The 16,125-nt window shown below is 40.8% G+C and overlaps 1 protein-coding gene across 3 annotated transcripts; it reads left to right on the forward strand.

Annotated features, from left to right (window-relative positions):
• Positions 1 to 4,601: 4,601 nt before the first annotated feature.
• Positions 4,602 to 16,125, forward strand: slc25a51 (solute carrier family 25 member 51). 3 transcript variants are annotated; one of them, XM_008114616.3, is made up of 3 exons: positions 4,602 to 4,820; positions 7,709 to 7,833; positions 13,292 to 16,125. In XM_008114616.3, the coding sequence occupies exon 3, from the start codon at positions 13,326 to 13,328 to the stop codon at positions 14,205 to 14,207; it is 882 nt and encodes a 293-aa protein (XP_008112823.1). In that variant the 5' UTR covers positions 4,602 to 4,820; positions 7,709 to 7,833; positions 13,292 to 13,325; the 3' UTR covers positions 14,208 to 16,125. The 3 variants fall into 3 exon arrangements, with proteins under 3 accessions (XP_008112823.1, XP_062827643.1, XP_008112822.1); XM_062971573.1 differs by lacking the exon at positions 7,709 to 7,833 and adding an exon at positions 10,736 to 10,928; XM_008114615.3 differs by lacking the exon at positions 7,709 to 7,833 and having other exon boundaries at positions 4,603 to 4,820.

Raw genomic sequence — 16,125 nt, forward strand, 5'->3', positions numbered from 1 at the left:
AGCATCTTCAGAGGATCCACAGATGCAGGCAAAATGTCAGAAGAAAAGGCTACTAGAACATGGACATACAGCCCAGAAACCACACAACGCCCCAGTGATTCTCAACATGAAAGCCATTGATAACACTGTGTAAATGTTTAGGTGGGCAGATAATGTACTCAACATGGAGAGCATGTTTTCGAAACTCTGGGGCCTTCAAAGACATCAAAACCCACAGCCAAGGGAGATGCCATGAAAAGTCCTACTGCTAAAGTTTGAGGAAGGCTTTTACCCCAGTAGCACAGTCCGGCTAACACCTTTGTTTCACGTCCATAGTTGCATGAGCACACACCAGGGAGGAATACAGGGATAATCCCATTATTGGGCAATCCCCAAGTTATAAACAAGATAGGTTCTGTAGGTTTGTTCTTAGTCGGAACAGGTACATTTTTAATGTAGCTCCTGCCGATATCTATTTATCTTTGGATGACATAAGGAGGGGTTAACACACCTGTGGTGTTTGTTTTGCTGTCTGTGCCTCTGTTCAGAAGATTTCACCTCACTTTCCGTCTCTGTGAGAATTGGATTTTTGAAAAAAAATTGGATGGCTGTGGAAAGGATTGATGATAAAACTTCAGTGGAGACACCTTTCCCCCACAATAACTCTTCTAAGAGTGAATTGCCTTTCCGAGGGTTAGATTTCTGTCACTTTCTCTCACTTCCTGTTTTCTCATCCCTGTTCTCAATTAGGAGTCATTTGTAAGTCAGATGCTTGTAACTTGGGGACTGTCTGTACTCTTCAGTCAGACGGCACAATCACTTGGTGACCATCTCTTCCTAAGCCCTTCCACACAGTCATATAACGCAGAATATCAAGGCAGAAAGTCCCACAGTGTCTGCTTTGAACTGGGTTATCTGAGTCCACCCTGCTATATATTCCAGTTCAAAGCAGAAGGGGCCCTAGACAACAATGTACCCTGTAATTAATTAATCCCTGGACACCCAGAAAAATCCCAGAGTCATCCAACTGTCTGCCCCTGAGAACCCATCCAGGTGTATCAGCACTCATTGTTTCCCCAGCCTGGACGCATTGTCCAACCCACGCTGGCAGGATTAAAGCCATAAGCCCCAAACCTTGCCCACATTCCTTTCCCCATGCAGCCACTGAAGGCGGACACAGAAAACAGCCACAAACTTCAAACTGAACAATGACAGTTAATTAAAGATCCTGCCAGGGCTTGCTAACTTGAGGCAGTTGTGGCTTCCATAAATGCATTACTTCACTGCTAGTGCTGTCTCTCTCCCCCCCCCCCCCCCAATTTACCAAGCCTTATCATCTTTTCCAATGAGTCATTTTGTCTAATGTTTTGCCCAAAGTACAACAGCTTCAATTTAGTATATAGTAAGCGTTCAGGTTTGAGTTGCTCTGGGCCCCATTTATTTATGTATTTATTATTTACGATATTGGCTTAAAGAGCTGGGCATGTTTAGCCTGCAGAAGAGAAAGCTGAGAGGAGACATGATGGCCATGTATAATATGTGAGGGGAAGTCATAGGGAGGAGGGAGCAAGCTTGTTTTCTCCTGCCCTGGATACTAGGACAAGGAACAATGGCTTTAAACTACAGGAAAGGATATTCCACCTGAACATTAGGAAGAACTTCCTCACTGTGAGAGCTGTTCAGCAGTGGAACTCTCTGCCCCGGACTGTGGTGGAGGCTCCTTCTCTGGAGGCTTTTAAGCAGAGGCTGGATGGCCATCTGTCAGGGGTGCCTTGAATGCGATTTTCCTGCTTCTTGGCAGGAGGTTGGACTGGATGGCCCATGAGGTCTCTTCCAACTCTATGATTCTATCCTGCCTTTCTCTAACCTGAAGGGGACTCAAGGCGGTTTTACATAAAAGGCAGCTATTTGATGCCTTGACAACAATACAGCATTAAAAAGACATTTAAAAATAATAGAATACAAGTAAAACAATTAAAAACAATTTAAAAACCATACATTCATAATTGGTCTTTTTAGCAGTTCATGGTGTCCATGGCACTCTTCTCCAGCATCACATTTCAAATGAACTGATGTTATTCATTGTCAGCCTTCTTCACTGACCAGCCATGACAACCATACCTAGAAATCAGAAATACTTCTGACTTTGATATCTACTAAACCATCTCCTTAAGAGTGACCATTAACAAGTAGTAGTGAACGGTAGCAGAAGGAGTTCTGCATAACAGAGCTGATGAACATGTGTACCTTTACCTGTGCCATAAAAAAACAGAGATGAACCTCTTGTTCCCCTGGAGACTGCAGCTTATTTCTACCCCACTAAGTAGAATGGGGCTGGGTTTTGCCCAATTAAATTTATTAATGGGAAAGATTGAGTGGAGATCCCACTTCACCATTTGATGAGGCAGGAAACTGGTAGAGCAGCAAATACAGAAGGTGAATTATGTCAGTCTGTGCTCTATATTAAGTCATCAGCCTTACAGATGGTCAAAAGTAATAATGAGCATTTCCTTCCTTGAATGAAACCATGGGCCAATGTTTGGTGTCAATTATTGTATTCTAAGTCTACACAAGATACTGCACAATTTCCCGCACACTAGGGAACAGAAGAGCCAGACATACACAAAGTAAACTTTGTCCTTTGTACCACTTGAAGTTTCTGGGCAGGGATCAGTAACTGTTATCTGTTACTGTTATATAGTACCAATTTGTTTATGCATTTGCCTTAGTTCGGTAATAGGGCGATCCAGTAGTTCACAGACTTGTGTAAATCCCAATTTAGTGACACACCAGTATAACAAACATTTCTACTTCTTCATCAGTTCCACGCAACCAAAATGGCATTTTTTTTCAAAAACAAGGCTTCTATTTACACTCAAATTGCTGATAAACACTGTTCTTCGTAAATGTTTAATGTTTTTAGTTCATTTCTCCTTTTTGCAGGTGCATATTATTAGTTCAGGGACTGTACCTTTCTTCCATATTTCATATTATGTGTCCAAACACACACTACAAAGGAAACACACAAAGACTTAGTCCAGATCTACACTGCCATATAATCCAGTTCAAAGCAGATAATATAGATTGAGGCCCCTTCTATGCTGACAGATAATCTAGGTTATCAAAGCGGAAAATCCACATTATCTTATTGGAACTGGATTATTTTAGGGCCCTTCCACATAGCCATATAACCCAGAATATCAAGGCAGATAATCCACAATATCTGCTCTGAACCGGGCTATTAGAGTCCACACTGCCATATAACCCAGTTCAAAGCAGATAATATGGGATTTTATACAGCTGTGTGGAAGGGGCCTTAGTCTACACTGCCTCGTAATCCAGTTCAAAGCAGATAATATGGATTTTATGCAGCTGCTTAGAAGAGGCCTCCAAAAACAGATTATATGGCAGTGCGGATGGGGCCATAATCCTATGGAGCAGCTGGAGGGGGAGAGAGAGAGAAGAACTGCAATTTGTAGATCACAGGTCTGTAAAATTCAGAGACATAAAACTTTTTTAAAAGTCTGATAATTTCCTAAGAATTTAGCATGCTAAATCCAGCTGAGCTCCATCATGTAGTATTTTTTTAATGTCTTCATGTAGATATGCTGTGAGAAGTAACTGAATTAAATTAGTGTTGAAATTAGCCATGGGATTTGTGAAAGACCTGTCTGCGACGTGGCATTTTTATGACTTTTTAAAAATTCAGCCCCCCAAAGTCCATTACAAGAGCTAAAGTATTGAAAAGAGTTCATTTGTAGACCTGTGTGTTCTAGATTTTATTTTGTATCCACAACTCACTTGTTGGCTTATGGCGACCCCATGAATTTCACTGTTTTTTCCTAGGCAAAGAACCTTCAGAGGTAGTTTTGCCAGTCCCTTCCTCTAAAATATAGCTTCTAGCAAATGGGTAAAACTGAAAGCCCTCGAACCAAATCCAGCCATTTATTTATTACATTTAATATATAATATATATTACATATAATTAATATTATATTATGTATCTATGTCATTTTATTATGACCCCCCCCCCCAAATGCTGGACTACAACTCCTGTATTCCTCCTCATTAGACATCAGGACTAGAGCTGATGGGAGTTGTGATACAGTAACGCCTGGAAGGCTGCAGTTTATTCAAATTTAGTCAGGGTAGTAGAGTTTGACCTTGGAGGTGTCTAGGGACAACTCCGGCTTTTCGGCTTAGAAATGGAGATGAGCACCAACCCCCAGAGTCAGACACGACTAGACTTAGTGTCAGGGGAAAACCTTTACCTTTACCTATCCAATCTCTTATCTATCTAATATTTTTAATCTAGCCTCTCTCTTACTTATCTATCCTTTCTATCTATCCTTTCTATCTATCCTTTTTATCTATCCTTTCTATCTATCCTTTCTATCTATCCTTTCTATCTATCCTTTCTATCTATCCTTCCTTCCTTCCTTCCTATCTATCTATCTATCTATCTAATCTTTCTAATTTGCCTAACGTCTCCCTTCTACCTACTGTATCTCTCTCTCTCTCTCTCTCTCTCTAATCTTTGAAGCCAGCCAGCCAGGCGGGTGTGTAGGGGCGGGGAAGAGGAGGGACCCACCCACGTGACCGGCCTCCCGCTGACGTCACGCGGCACTGCGTCTCGTCGTCGTCGTCATGGTGGGCGTAGCTAAGGACTGGGCGCCCCGGCCGGCGCGAAGGGAAGCGAAGGGGAGGGGGTCTCTCTCTCTCTCCTGTCAGCAGCGCGGGCGGGTCCCTGAGGCGCGCGCGCGCTTTGCCTGGATGGCGGGAGGCGCGCGAGGCGCGCGAGGCGCAGGAGTTCCGGCGGCCGCGTGAAGCCCCCGCTGGCGGTGAGTCAGTCTGGCGGTTCAGGAGGGAAGGAGGGGAAAAGGGGAGAAGAAGGGAGGGCGAAATGGGGGTTGCGAAGGAGGAAGAGGAGGCAGGTGCCTCTCCCTCCGCAGCCCTGGCCTCCGCAGAAGGGCAAGGGGAGGGTCAAGGCCTTCCATAGAACTGCAAATTGTATACAGCAGGCCTTCCTCAAACCGCGGGTCTCCAATTCTCAGAATTCTTGGCCATTGAACAAGCTGGCGAGGGCTTCTGGAGGTTGGAGGCCCAAACAGCTGGAGGGCCGCAGGTTGAGGAGGCCTGGAATACAGCTTCTTCAAATGCACTTCTGTGGCCCCTTCCACACAGCTGAATAAAATCCAATATTATCCATGGCAGTGTGGACTCAGATAACCCAGTTCAAAGCAGATATTGTGGGTTATTCTGCCTTTATATTCTGGGGTATATGGCTGTGTGGAAGGGCGCTATGACGGCCTTCCACACACCAAAGGTTTCCCCTTTATTTACAGTAGAGTCTCACTTATCCAAGACTCGCTTATCCAAAGTTCTGGATTATCCAATGCATTTTTGTAGTCAATGTTTTCAATATATCGTGAAATTTTGGTGCTAAATTCGTAAATATAGTCATTACAACATAACATTACTGCGTATTGAACTACTTTTTCTGTCAAATTTGTTATCTAACATGATGTTTTGGTGCTTAATTTGTAAAATCATAACCTAATTTGATGTTTAATAGACTTTTCCTGAATCCCTCCTTATTATCCAAGATATTCGCTTATCCAAGATTCTGCTGGCCCGTTTAGCTTGGATAAGTGAGACTCTACTGTAGTTATTTACTTCATTTCTATCCTGCCGTTCTCACCCGAAGGGACTCAAGGCAGTTTACAGACCTGGTAAAAATTCAATGTCAATAACAATCCAATCCAATAAAACATAAAGCAATTAAAATAATTTACATTAAGCATTAAAACTCATGAGACAGTATACAAAACTTAAAACATATGAAATGCGTAAATCCATTCGTCCAAAGACCTTGTTGAATCCGTAAAAACTTACTCGTTAAACGCTTGGGCACATAGCCAGGTCTTTAGTTTCTTTCTTACACCCAGAAGGGATGGAGTCTGCCGGAGGTCACTGGGGAGGGATTTCCACAACTGAGGAGCCACCACTTGCGAGGCAGATAGGACCGAGAGCAGGGCCTCCCCAGATGATCTTAAAGTTCTAATAGGCTCATAGGAGGAGATACGTTCGGACAGGTAAGTTGGATCAGAACTCCTAGGGCCCTTCCACACAGCCATAAAACCCAGAATATCAAGGCAGAAAAATCCCACATTATCTGCCTTGAACTGTCCTTGTGGACTCAGATAACAAGTTCAAAAGCGATTTTGTGGGATTTCTTGCCTTGATAGTCTGGGTTATATGGCTGTGTGGAAGGGTCCTTAAAGGCCTCACAGGCCAGCCAGACCTATTCATGCACACACCTATAAAGTGCAAAATCTCTTAAATACACACATATACCACACTTTTTTCCGTGTCAGGAGCGACTTGAGAAACTGCAAGTCGCTTCTGGTGTGAAAAATTGGCCGTCTGCAAGGACATTGCCCAGGGGACGCCCGGATGTTTTTGGTGTTTTTGTCATCCTTGTGGGAGGCTTCTCCCATGTCCCCACATGGAGCTGGAGCTGATAGAGGGAGCTCATCCGCGCTCTTCCCAGGTGGGATTCGAACCTGGCAGCTTTCAGATCAGCAACCCAACCTTCAAGTCACAAGGCTTTAATCCACTATGCCATCGGGTGCAGACATAGGATTCAGGCAATTTATTGGGACCACATACATATGCAGGTATTTTTCCCATTTGTATAGATTCTTCTAAAAAGATACACACACAATAATAAATATTGCTGCAAACGCAGCAAGAATTTACAGGACCTATTTACAAGACCGATAATGCTCAGACCTGGGACTTTGACCTAGACTTGTATAAATTTTAAAATGATATTTTATAAATTATGTTGTAATTACCTGTTTTAATTGTAATTTGTTTTTTTAAATAATTGTTTGTTTTGGCATCTAATGATTGCCGGTTGTGAAGCTGCCCTGAATCCCCCCATCCCCAGGGTTGAGAAGGACGGGATAAAAATGTATGAAATAAATAAATATTATTTTAAGCTGCAAGGCATGAAACAATCAGGGCCACCTAACACCTCCCAACAAATGATTCCCCCAGGCAGGAAGAAGCCAGGCTTTGAAGCTGCAAGGCCATTCAATGCTAATCAAGGTGGCAAATTGTAACATTCACACTTGCCTCAAGCAGACAAGAGTTCTTTCTCCCACCCTGGACTTTGCCCAGATATATAAACTTCCCTTGCCTAGTTTCCAATATACCTCAGATGCTTGCCATAGATGTGGGTGAACCATCAGGAGAGAATGCTTCTGGAACATGGTCATACAGCCCAGAAAACTCACAGCAACCCATAAATAATAAACTTTATTTTTAACCTACCCTTTCTTCCTGAGGGGACTCGGGTAGGTTTCCAAAGGCAAAAATGGCAAACATTCAATGCCATGTGAATAACAAAATAGAACATTAAAACAAACAGTTAAAATACTCAAATTACACAATAACACAATAAACCATTAAAACAGGCAGTTAAAATAAACAAACATCTGGCTGAAATAAATACATAAATAAGACATCATAACTAACACATTGAACAGTTAAAATCTGTACAAAAATATAAAAACAACTCAATTAGGAGTAACCATCGATATCATCAAACTAGGTAAAATCAAAAGGTAAACTACTCATCTTCCTTTACATACGCTATCATGCAAAATAGGTTTTTAGTTGTTTCTTGAGAGGAGTGAAGGGGCTGTTTTAATTTCTTTAGGGAGGGAGTTCCAGAGGGAAGGAGCAACCACGGAAAAGGCCCCCTTTCTCGTCCCCACCATCCATGCTTGAGACAAGGTGGCACCGAGATCAGGGCTCCCTCCAATGATTGCAGTGTCCGAGCAGGTTTGTAGATGGAGATGCTTTTTGTGAAATAGTCTGGGCCTGAACAAGGCAATTTTATATGACATTTAGAAAGGCGTGAAGATTTTTTAAAGGATTATTGAACCTCTAATAATTGTTTAGTTATGGTTTTTAATTATTTGTATGTATATTTTTCATATGATGTCAGCCACCTTGGGTCTGTCCTGGAGAAAGGCGGCATAGACATCTCTGTAATAAGTAATTATCTATTTTAAAATGTAACCCTCTGTATCCAGGGATTCAGTCATCAATTTTGAAATACCTTTTTAACAAATCCAAAAAGCAAACCTAGTCTCCCCCCCCCCCCCATTTTTTAAATATAAGGGACACTATTTTGTAATGCTATTGTACATAATGGGGCTTGGAGCATCCAAGGATTTTGGTATCAGTGGAGGCACTGGAATCAAACTGCAAGGGCCCACTGTACTTTAGATTGCACCGGTCCTATCTATCTAAAGATATACTTTCATGTGAGTGATGACAAGAATTTAAGGTTCAGATTTTAGCTGAAACCCAAAAACAGTTATCCTTAGTAGGCCTGTTAATAACAGTATCTGAGGGCCCTTCCAGACAGGCCTTATATCTCAGGATCTTATCCTAGGTTTTCTGCTTTAAACTGGATTATATGGCAGTGTAGAAGGGTTTCTTATTCATAAATAGGTTTAGGCCAGCATTATGGCAATCAACAATGACGGCTTTTCCAGTATTTGTTTCTCACTTTGGATATGGGTGGAGGAAACTAAATGGGAGAAATTGCAAGGATTTAGGTTGAAGATTAGAAGTAATTTCTTAACGTCAACAGCTGTTTAACTGGACATTCGTTTGTCATGGCTACTGTAGCTCGAAAATTCCTGCACTGATTTTATGATTCTTTTAACATTTTTGCCAAGGCTTATAATACCATGAAAAATCCCAAACCTGAATTCCTAGACAAAGCAGTTGCAGAAAATTCCCTCCACACCAAATGGCAGGACAAGGCAGCCTCATTGTATGCACAAGAGTAGATATTTGTCTGTAGGGTGGCCTGAAATGGAGAAACACAACTTATGAGGTTGAGTACTGAACTGTGGAGTCTTGGTACAGTGAGTGAACAGTTACTCTAACAGATGAGTCATCATAGGAAATCATGCAGAATCCTCTTATAATAGTGCTGCGTGGTTGTTTTTGTTTTTAGTCTGACCTTTTTTCTGGGAGAAATGGTGGTTAGATTCTGACGTTACAAACCAAAAGAGAGGTTTTCATAATCTATTAGCATATTCAGGAGTTTCTAAAAGAGAAATATGTCGGGCTGCTTCATAAACCCACAGCTAGACTTTCATATGGAGCTTTACCTATAAACAAAGGCACCCACAAAGCTAAACTTTACTACCGACCTTACTCAGACCTTGTCTTCAAATCCCTATCAACTTACTTATGGCAACTCCATGAATTTCATAGGTAAGGAATATGTAGTTTTTCCAGCTCCTTCTACTAAATACATACAGCCCCTGGTAGTCTTTGGTGGTATCCCATCCAAGTACTAATTAAGGTTGACCCTGCTTAGTTTCCAAAATCAGATGGAATCTTGTTCTTTTAGAGTATGTAAGCTCTATGGCATTTTTGGTCACACACTGTCTTCACATCCAAATCATTTTTCTTTTCCCCTCAAATCCTAATATAGCTGCTTATCGCAGTGAAAATACTTTCCTTTTTTTCCTTAACAGTTTAGCTCCCTTTCATCAATTCTCACAAAGAGCACATATTTGAGCATAGCCTAGCAAATTTCTCTTTTCAAAACCAGGACTAGAAATAGTAATGAAAATTATTCACAAAAGTGGTGCACTGGATGTTCCTCCCCGTCTTTCAACAGCTCTGATGAATACTTGTTAGTTACCTTTAAGGAGATTAAAATGACGTTGGCCAAGTAACACTTGTAGAGGGAGGAATAGAGTTATAGGACAGCCATAATATGGTCACATGCCAGGAAGAGAGCAGAAAAGAACTCAGCAGCAGACAGAAGGCCTATAAGGAAGTTGGCACTAAATCAAGATTGGGAATTATATTACCCTCCAGATGTTTTAGTTTGCAACTCCTAGAAGCCCTGGAAGAAAGCAAAAGGAAGATTGGTAGCACACCGCTGCTTAGTCAATTAGAGGAAGTAAGGAATGGGGTACATTTAAAAATACAGTAGCAGTATTATTATTATTTTTTTTTGCAGTGATGTTGAGCTGCTTGATAGGAAAAATGCTTGCAGTTATACAAGCAAAAGAACCAAATACCGTGGCTTCTCCTTCTTGGAGACTACACCCCGGCTCTGGTTGCTAGATATAAATGTTTGGTTGTCTTGACAACTGTTTGTGAACTACTGGTGATGATAAACTCGGAGAATAAAAATGTAGTGAAGGAACCAGGGTTTTGCCTGGCACCAAGGAAATGTGAATATGAATGTCAGTTGAACTTTTCCCTGATGAAAGCATCTGGAGAAAGGCCTCTATAGATAACTGCACCACAAGGACGTATGAATGTACAATGGAGATGGGAATTACCGGTATGTGTCTTTTCAGATTTTGTTGAACTGCATGTCCCATCAGCACTGGCCAGCATAGCCAATGGTGGTTAATGCTGGGACATGTAGTCCAGTAACATTTATAGGGTTACAGAGTCCCCACTTCTGATGTAGAAATAGAAATTCCTTCAGATACTCAAGTCTCAGATTGGTAAAGCTTTAAAATTGCTCAGCAACCCATTGAACTGTGCTCAGAAATTGTGCAATAAGTCAAGAGAGTTATTTCAGCAAGCAACAGATGTTCCCGGTGTCTGTCCTCAGATAATACTTTACTGCATGCAGTGTCCAGATCATCTTACATTGAAGTAACCCAGCTTGGTGATTTTTTTTTTGTTTCAGGAGCAACCGGAGTTGCTTCTGGAGTGAGAGAATTGGCCGTCTGCAAGGACGTTGCCCAGGAGACGCCCGGATGTTTTGATGTTTTTACCATCCTTGTGGGAGGCTTCTCTCATGTCCCCGCATGGAGCTGGAGCTGATAGAGGGAGCTCATCCACACTCTCCCCAGGTGGGATTCGAACCTGGCAGCTTTCAGGTCAGCAACCCAACCTTCAAGTCACTTAGTCCACTACGCCATCTGGGGGCTCCCAGATTGGTGATGTGATACTCAGATTATTGCCTAAAAGGTCTGTTGATTTTTGTAATAAAGCCATATCTTTGAAGCAGTTCTGATTGCAGGATGCATGAATTAAGCAGTTAGTTGATTTGTGTGTTACAAAACTAAATACACCTATTAGTTTTTACATATTTGAGCTTGGTCATAATTGACGAAGATACTTTGTAAAGTTGGCTGCTGTGATTTTAATGTAGCATTCAGCCTGGGCTTTGGGGAAACATTAGAAAACTTTAATAATATTTCAAGTGCCATGACGGAGATGCCCACCAGTTGTCTTAGTGTATTTGTTTAGAAGATGTTATTAATGACAAAGACTTGTTATGTGTTGTTGAAGACTTTCATGGCTGGGATCACAGGGTTGTTGTGTATTTTCCGGGCTGAATGGCCATGTTCCAGAAGTATTTTCTCCTGACGTTTCATTTCTTAGGATATTGTTTTATATTAGCTCATCAAAGCATATGCTCTACAATAGGACTTAACCCTTGTGAGCAAATACGCCTAAAATTGTCTACCATTTAGTCCACAAGATCAAATAGCAACCCGTATTCCTGCCCTACTGAGGTGGTTGCTAATGCTTGGAAATTCAACATAGAAGAAGATTAAGGATGAATCAGTGTTTGTTATAGTTTTTTATTTTATTTATCTTGTTTTTGATGTTTGTTGAACATATTTACCTAGATTTAATTATCAATTTTTTAAAAGGGAGGAATCACTCAGGGATAACTGGAACAAACTAGAAAGTTTGTCTGCTATACAGTCACTGATATGGTTTATATCATAAGGGATCTGTCTGGAAAGTCATTGTGGCTGTGTGAGTTTGCACAGTGTCCCATTCAGGCAAGCTGCAGCATTGGGGTTGCAGTTTTGCACAGGACCAGATTCATCCTGTTGGGTAACAAGGTGTCAGCTCATCCTCCAAAACAGGGCAAACACTGGCATTAAGTTGGCTAATGATCTCTTCATCCTTTCCCCTCCATAGGTTGCCACCCTGCATATTAAACAGGAAGTATAATGGTGTGAAAAAGGTCATTCTGCTAATTAAGTTTAGATCCATCAATTGCTCAGTTCACTTTCTTCCTGAAAGTGTTTTTTCAAACCCCAGAACTTCCAAACATTAGTTAGTTTGCAGCAAAAACAAGAAGAGATCTGTGACAACCTTAAAGACTAGCACAGTTATTATAGTGTGAACTTTCATGGACCAGCCTTACACAAGTTAATGTTATTTTTTAAGGGTTAGCCTTTCAGGTGTCACAGGGCTCTTTGCTGTCTTTGGAGAAAGTAGATGTTTATCTAGGACCCAGGAGAAGAGTCAGAAAAGGAAACTGCTTGGGAGCAAAGGTGAAACTTGAAGCAATTTATCTGTTTGTTTATCTGAGTGAAATGAATCAAGATGGCAAACAATTTGAAAAGGAAACTTTTTTTGTGGGAGACCACCAAGAAACACCAGGTGCTGTAGGTTATATCTCAGAGGAAGGAACTGGCAGAATCATCTCTGAGGATTCCTTGTCTTTACCCTCCCCCCCCCCCCAAATGAAACTCATAATTTGTTACTTGACTTGATGATACACACACAGTACAATTGCACGGTATTGTTTGGCTTTAAATTACCATGTTTGGTAAATTCAAAATACAGCCAGGCAATAATTGCAAAATAAATTCCCCCTTTAGACCTTTTTTTTTTTGTTTCAAATGGAACTACAAGGTCCTGAATAGTAAAGAGCACCTTTTGATTTTGCCACTTTATTAGGAGCAGGCAAACACAATTAAAAAATAAAGACACCATCAACATCAGTTAGCAAATTAAAATGATTTTGTCTCCTCTAGTTTTCCATACATTATCCATTCCTTTAAAAGAATACCGGGATGAGGAATTGCAATCATGAGATACTGTACAATATCTTCCACTCAAGTCTTTCTGTTTATACATTTTAGAGGGGAAATTGAGGAATAAATATAAACGGCAGCCAGCATTGTGTAGTAGCTTGACTATTGGATTAAGACTCTGGGAGACAAGGGTTCCAATACTTGCTCTGAACAAATGAGGATAGGAATGCCATACATTGGAAATGACTATAGGGCATACAACCACACTTTGTTTTGAAACATTTTTAATCATTGTAAAATTAAATATTTCGTAATCTATTTTTCCAATTTTGGGGTTGAGGCACACTTTTTTGGCAGAAAACACCCCAAGGTCTTCATATCTCTTGCTCCCCCTTTTTTGAAACATAAAGCTGTATTGAACAATGTGCAATTTGTTCACTCTTTTTTTCTTTTCCTAGAAGGGAACACTCCTATGAGGACAGCACAAACAGCATGATGGATTCAGAAGACCTTGTTCTAAAAAAGTCAAAAACAGATCAAATTGGTCACCGGATTGTAAAAGTTGGCTCAAGCAAACATTACCTTTGTGGTTATTGTGCAGCTATAACAAATGTTACTGTCACTTTCCCCATCCAGAAGGTCCTCTTTCGGCAGCAGTTGTACGGCATCCGCACCAGGGATGCCGTCAGTCAGCTGCAGAAGGATGGGCTCAGGAATTTGTACCGAGGAATCCTCCCTCCACTGATGCAGAAGAGCACAACCCTGGCGTTAATGTTTGGCCTGTATGAGGACTTGTCTTTCATACTCCTAAGGCACATGAGTGCCCCTGAGATTTTGACCCGGAGCTTAGCAGCGGTGCTTGCTGGCACCACAGAAGCTGTCCTGACCCCTTTTGAACGTGTCCAGACACTTCTCCAGGACTACAAACATCACGACAAATTTACAAACACTTTCCAAGCATTCAGAGTCCTCAGAGAGCACGGCATCCGGGAATACTACCGAGGCCTGGTGCCCATCCTCCTTCGGAATGGCCCTAGCAATGTCCTTTTCTTTGGCCTGAGGGGACCCATCAAACAGTGCTTGCCAGAAGCCACGACATACAGTACTCATTTGATCAATGATTTTATTTGTGGAGGGGTGTTGGGAGCTATGCTGGGATTCCTGTTTTTCCCATTGAACGTTGTGAAAGCCCGCATGCAGTCGCAAATTGGTGGGGAATTCCAGTCTTTTTCTAAGGTCTTCATGAAGATCTGGTTGGAGCGTGATAGGAAAGTGACGCATCTCTTTCGTGGTGCCCATCTGAATTATCATCGCTCCCTAATTTCCTGGGGCATAATCAATGCAACGTATGAATTTTTGCTCAAATTACTATGAAAGATTTTACTGCTTGTGGGTTTTTTCCCTCTCAGGTGGGCATCAGAGCAATTTCCAGGGAGTAATTATACTCCAGCTGGTAACACTGAACTTCATTAACATTTGGGAAGCAGAAATGCAAAATAATAATTTCAGTAGGCAAACATGTCATTTACTTTAATCAGTGCCTGCTTTGCTCAGAGTATGATTGAATTCACTGTTATTGATGGCCTTTCCGTCTGTGGATGTGTCAGCTGTACAGCTAAAAGAATTGGCTGAAACATTTTTGGGGATATAAGATGCCAGAAGGTGGTTTCACCCAAAGCCTGATAAACGGAATTTTATGTTGGCCTGTAAACAGTTTGTTCCAGATCACTTCCAGCTTTTCTTGACACTCCTAGTGACTCAAATAATGCACTTTGAAGGACCGTGACTGGACAGAAGATTAATATTTGATTTCTTTTTTAGGCTTTTGGTGGGATGTTATTACTGAATGGGCCTTAAGTTTCCATAATATTCAAATCGTACATTTATTAAAATTCCTTGAAAAGATATTGCCAAATTTGGAAAATAATTCTCTAGTTCTAACATAGAAGGTTCTGTGAAACATCTTTAATAGTTTTTGTTAGACTTTCAGTATACAATATGCATCTTGTCAAGGCTTAATATTAAATGTCAGAAATTGAGTTCACCCTGAGCTCAGTGGTGGATATATCTGTTTAAAATTTAAATAGCAGGTGACCAGAGGGGTTTAGGATTGGAAAAACATTTAAGTGTCCTTCATATTACACTGCCACACAACTTTTCAATGTGACTGTGTGTTTGCTTCCCTTGCTGTTTTGGTGCAAGTGGATATGCTGAACAGAATGAGACCTTTATGGAAGTACTTTTCAGCTTTGAGGAGTATCATTAACAGCCACAACAGATGCAATCCCTCACAAAACATAAAAGTGTTTTTGGAAACATTTAAGTGGTGTACCCTTTTAAATTTTAGCAGTGAAGTTAGGGAAGATTTTAATGCACACAAACACATATCTGGGAGTCTGCCTGGTGTCATTTTAGCTTATTCTACACTGGTGAAAATGCATTTATAGAATTATTTCACACTGTTCTGGCATTGTCATTTATTGGAGGAACGGAGACCAGCCTTGCTGCCTCTAATGTGAATGGATGTCTATCCAAACAGACTGGGTGCACAAAATCTCTCAAATTGTTTTCTCAGCAGTTGAATTATCTGCAGAGGAAAAGGACACATTGTTTATAACCTATATCCAGACTGCGAACTGGTGCCATAGTATATGAAGAACTGCATGGGTATAACAGGAAAGAAAGGAAAATTTGCAACCACAGCATAGAGCTGATGTTCTGTATGCATTTAATCATGCTGACATATATTTCTGTGTACATAGGAATTCAGGTAAAAAAATGAAATATGGACAGAAACAACTCAAGTTCTTGTCACTTATCAAGGGAAGAGCAGCTCTATTGTAATAATGCTCATTATGAAACTGGCATTTTTGGTAATTTAAAAAATATAAATAAGTGTTAATATTTTCCTATTTGTCATGTACAGCTTTTCCAAACCGATATGATGATCCTTGAAGTGTTAGAGTGGTTTTTTAAAGTGTATTTGACTTTTCAGCAGTAAGATGGTCTGATTTTTATTTTACCTTGCCTATGGTTTACCTGAAAAATTACTCCAAAGCATCAATTAATTGTAGTCTGCCTTCACTCATTTCTTGATACTTATACTAGTATATGCTATTTAGTTCCACAGTCATATTGCCAAGCACAAAATGCAAGAATGTTTGATATGTTGAATGTTGTAACTATATGCATTTAAATAAAATGTCTGTTGAATGTTTAGCTGGTAAAATTGGGTTTTACCAGTGGGTTTTTTTTGTAAGTTGCTTTGTAGGAATAAACAAAGTAAATTTCA

The sequence above is a fragment of the Anolis carolinensis genome, chromosome 2 (genome assembly GCF_035594765.1).
Source record: "Anolis carolinensis isolate JA03-04 chromosome 2, rAnoCar3.1.pri, whole genome shotgun sequence".
NCBI classification, from domain to species: domain Eukaryota; kingdom Metazoa; phylum Chordata; class Lepidosauria; order Squamata; family Dactyloidae; genus Anolis; species Anolis carolinensis.

Bases quoted from the DNA above. Each gene is read 5' to 3' on its own strand.
- slc25a51 (XM_008114616.3), top strand. From the start codon at position 13,326: ATGATGGATTCAGAAGACCTTGTTCTAAAAAAGTCAAAAACAGATCAA.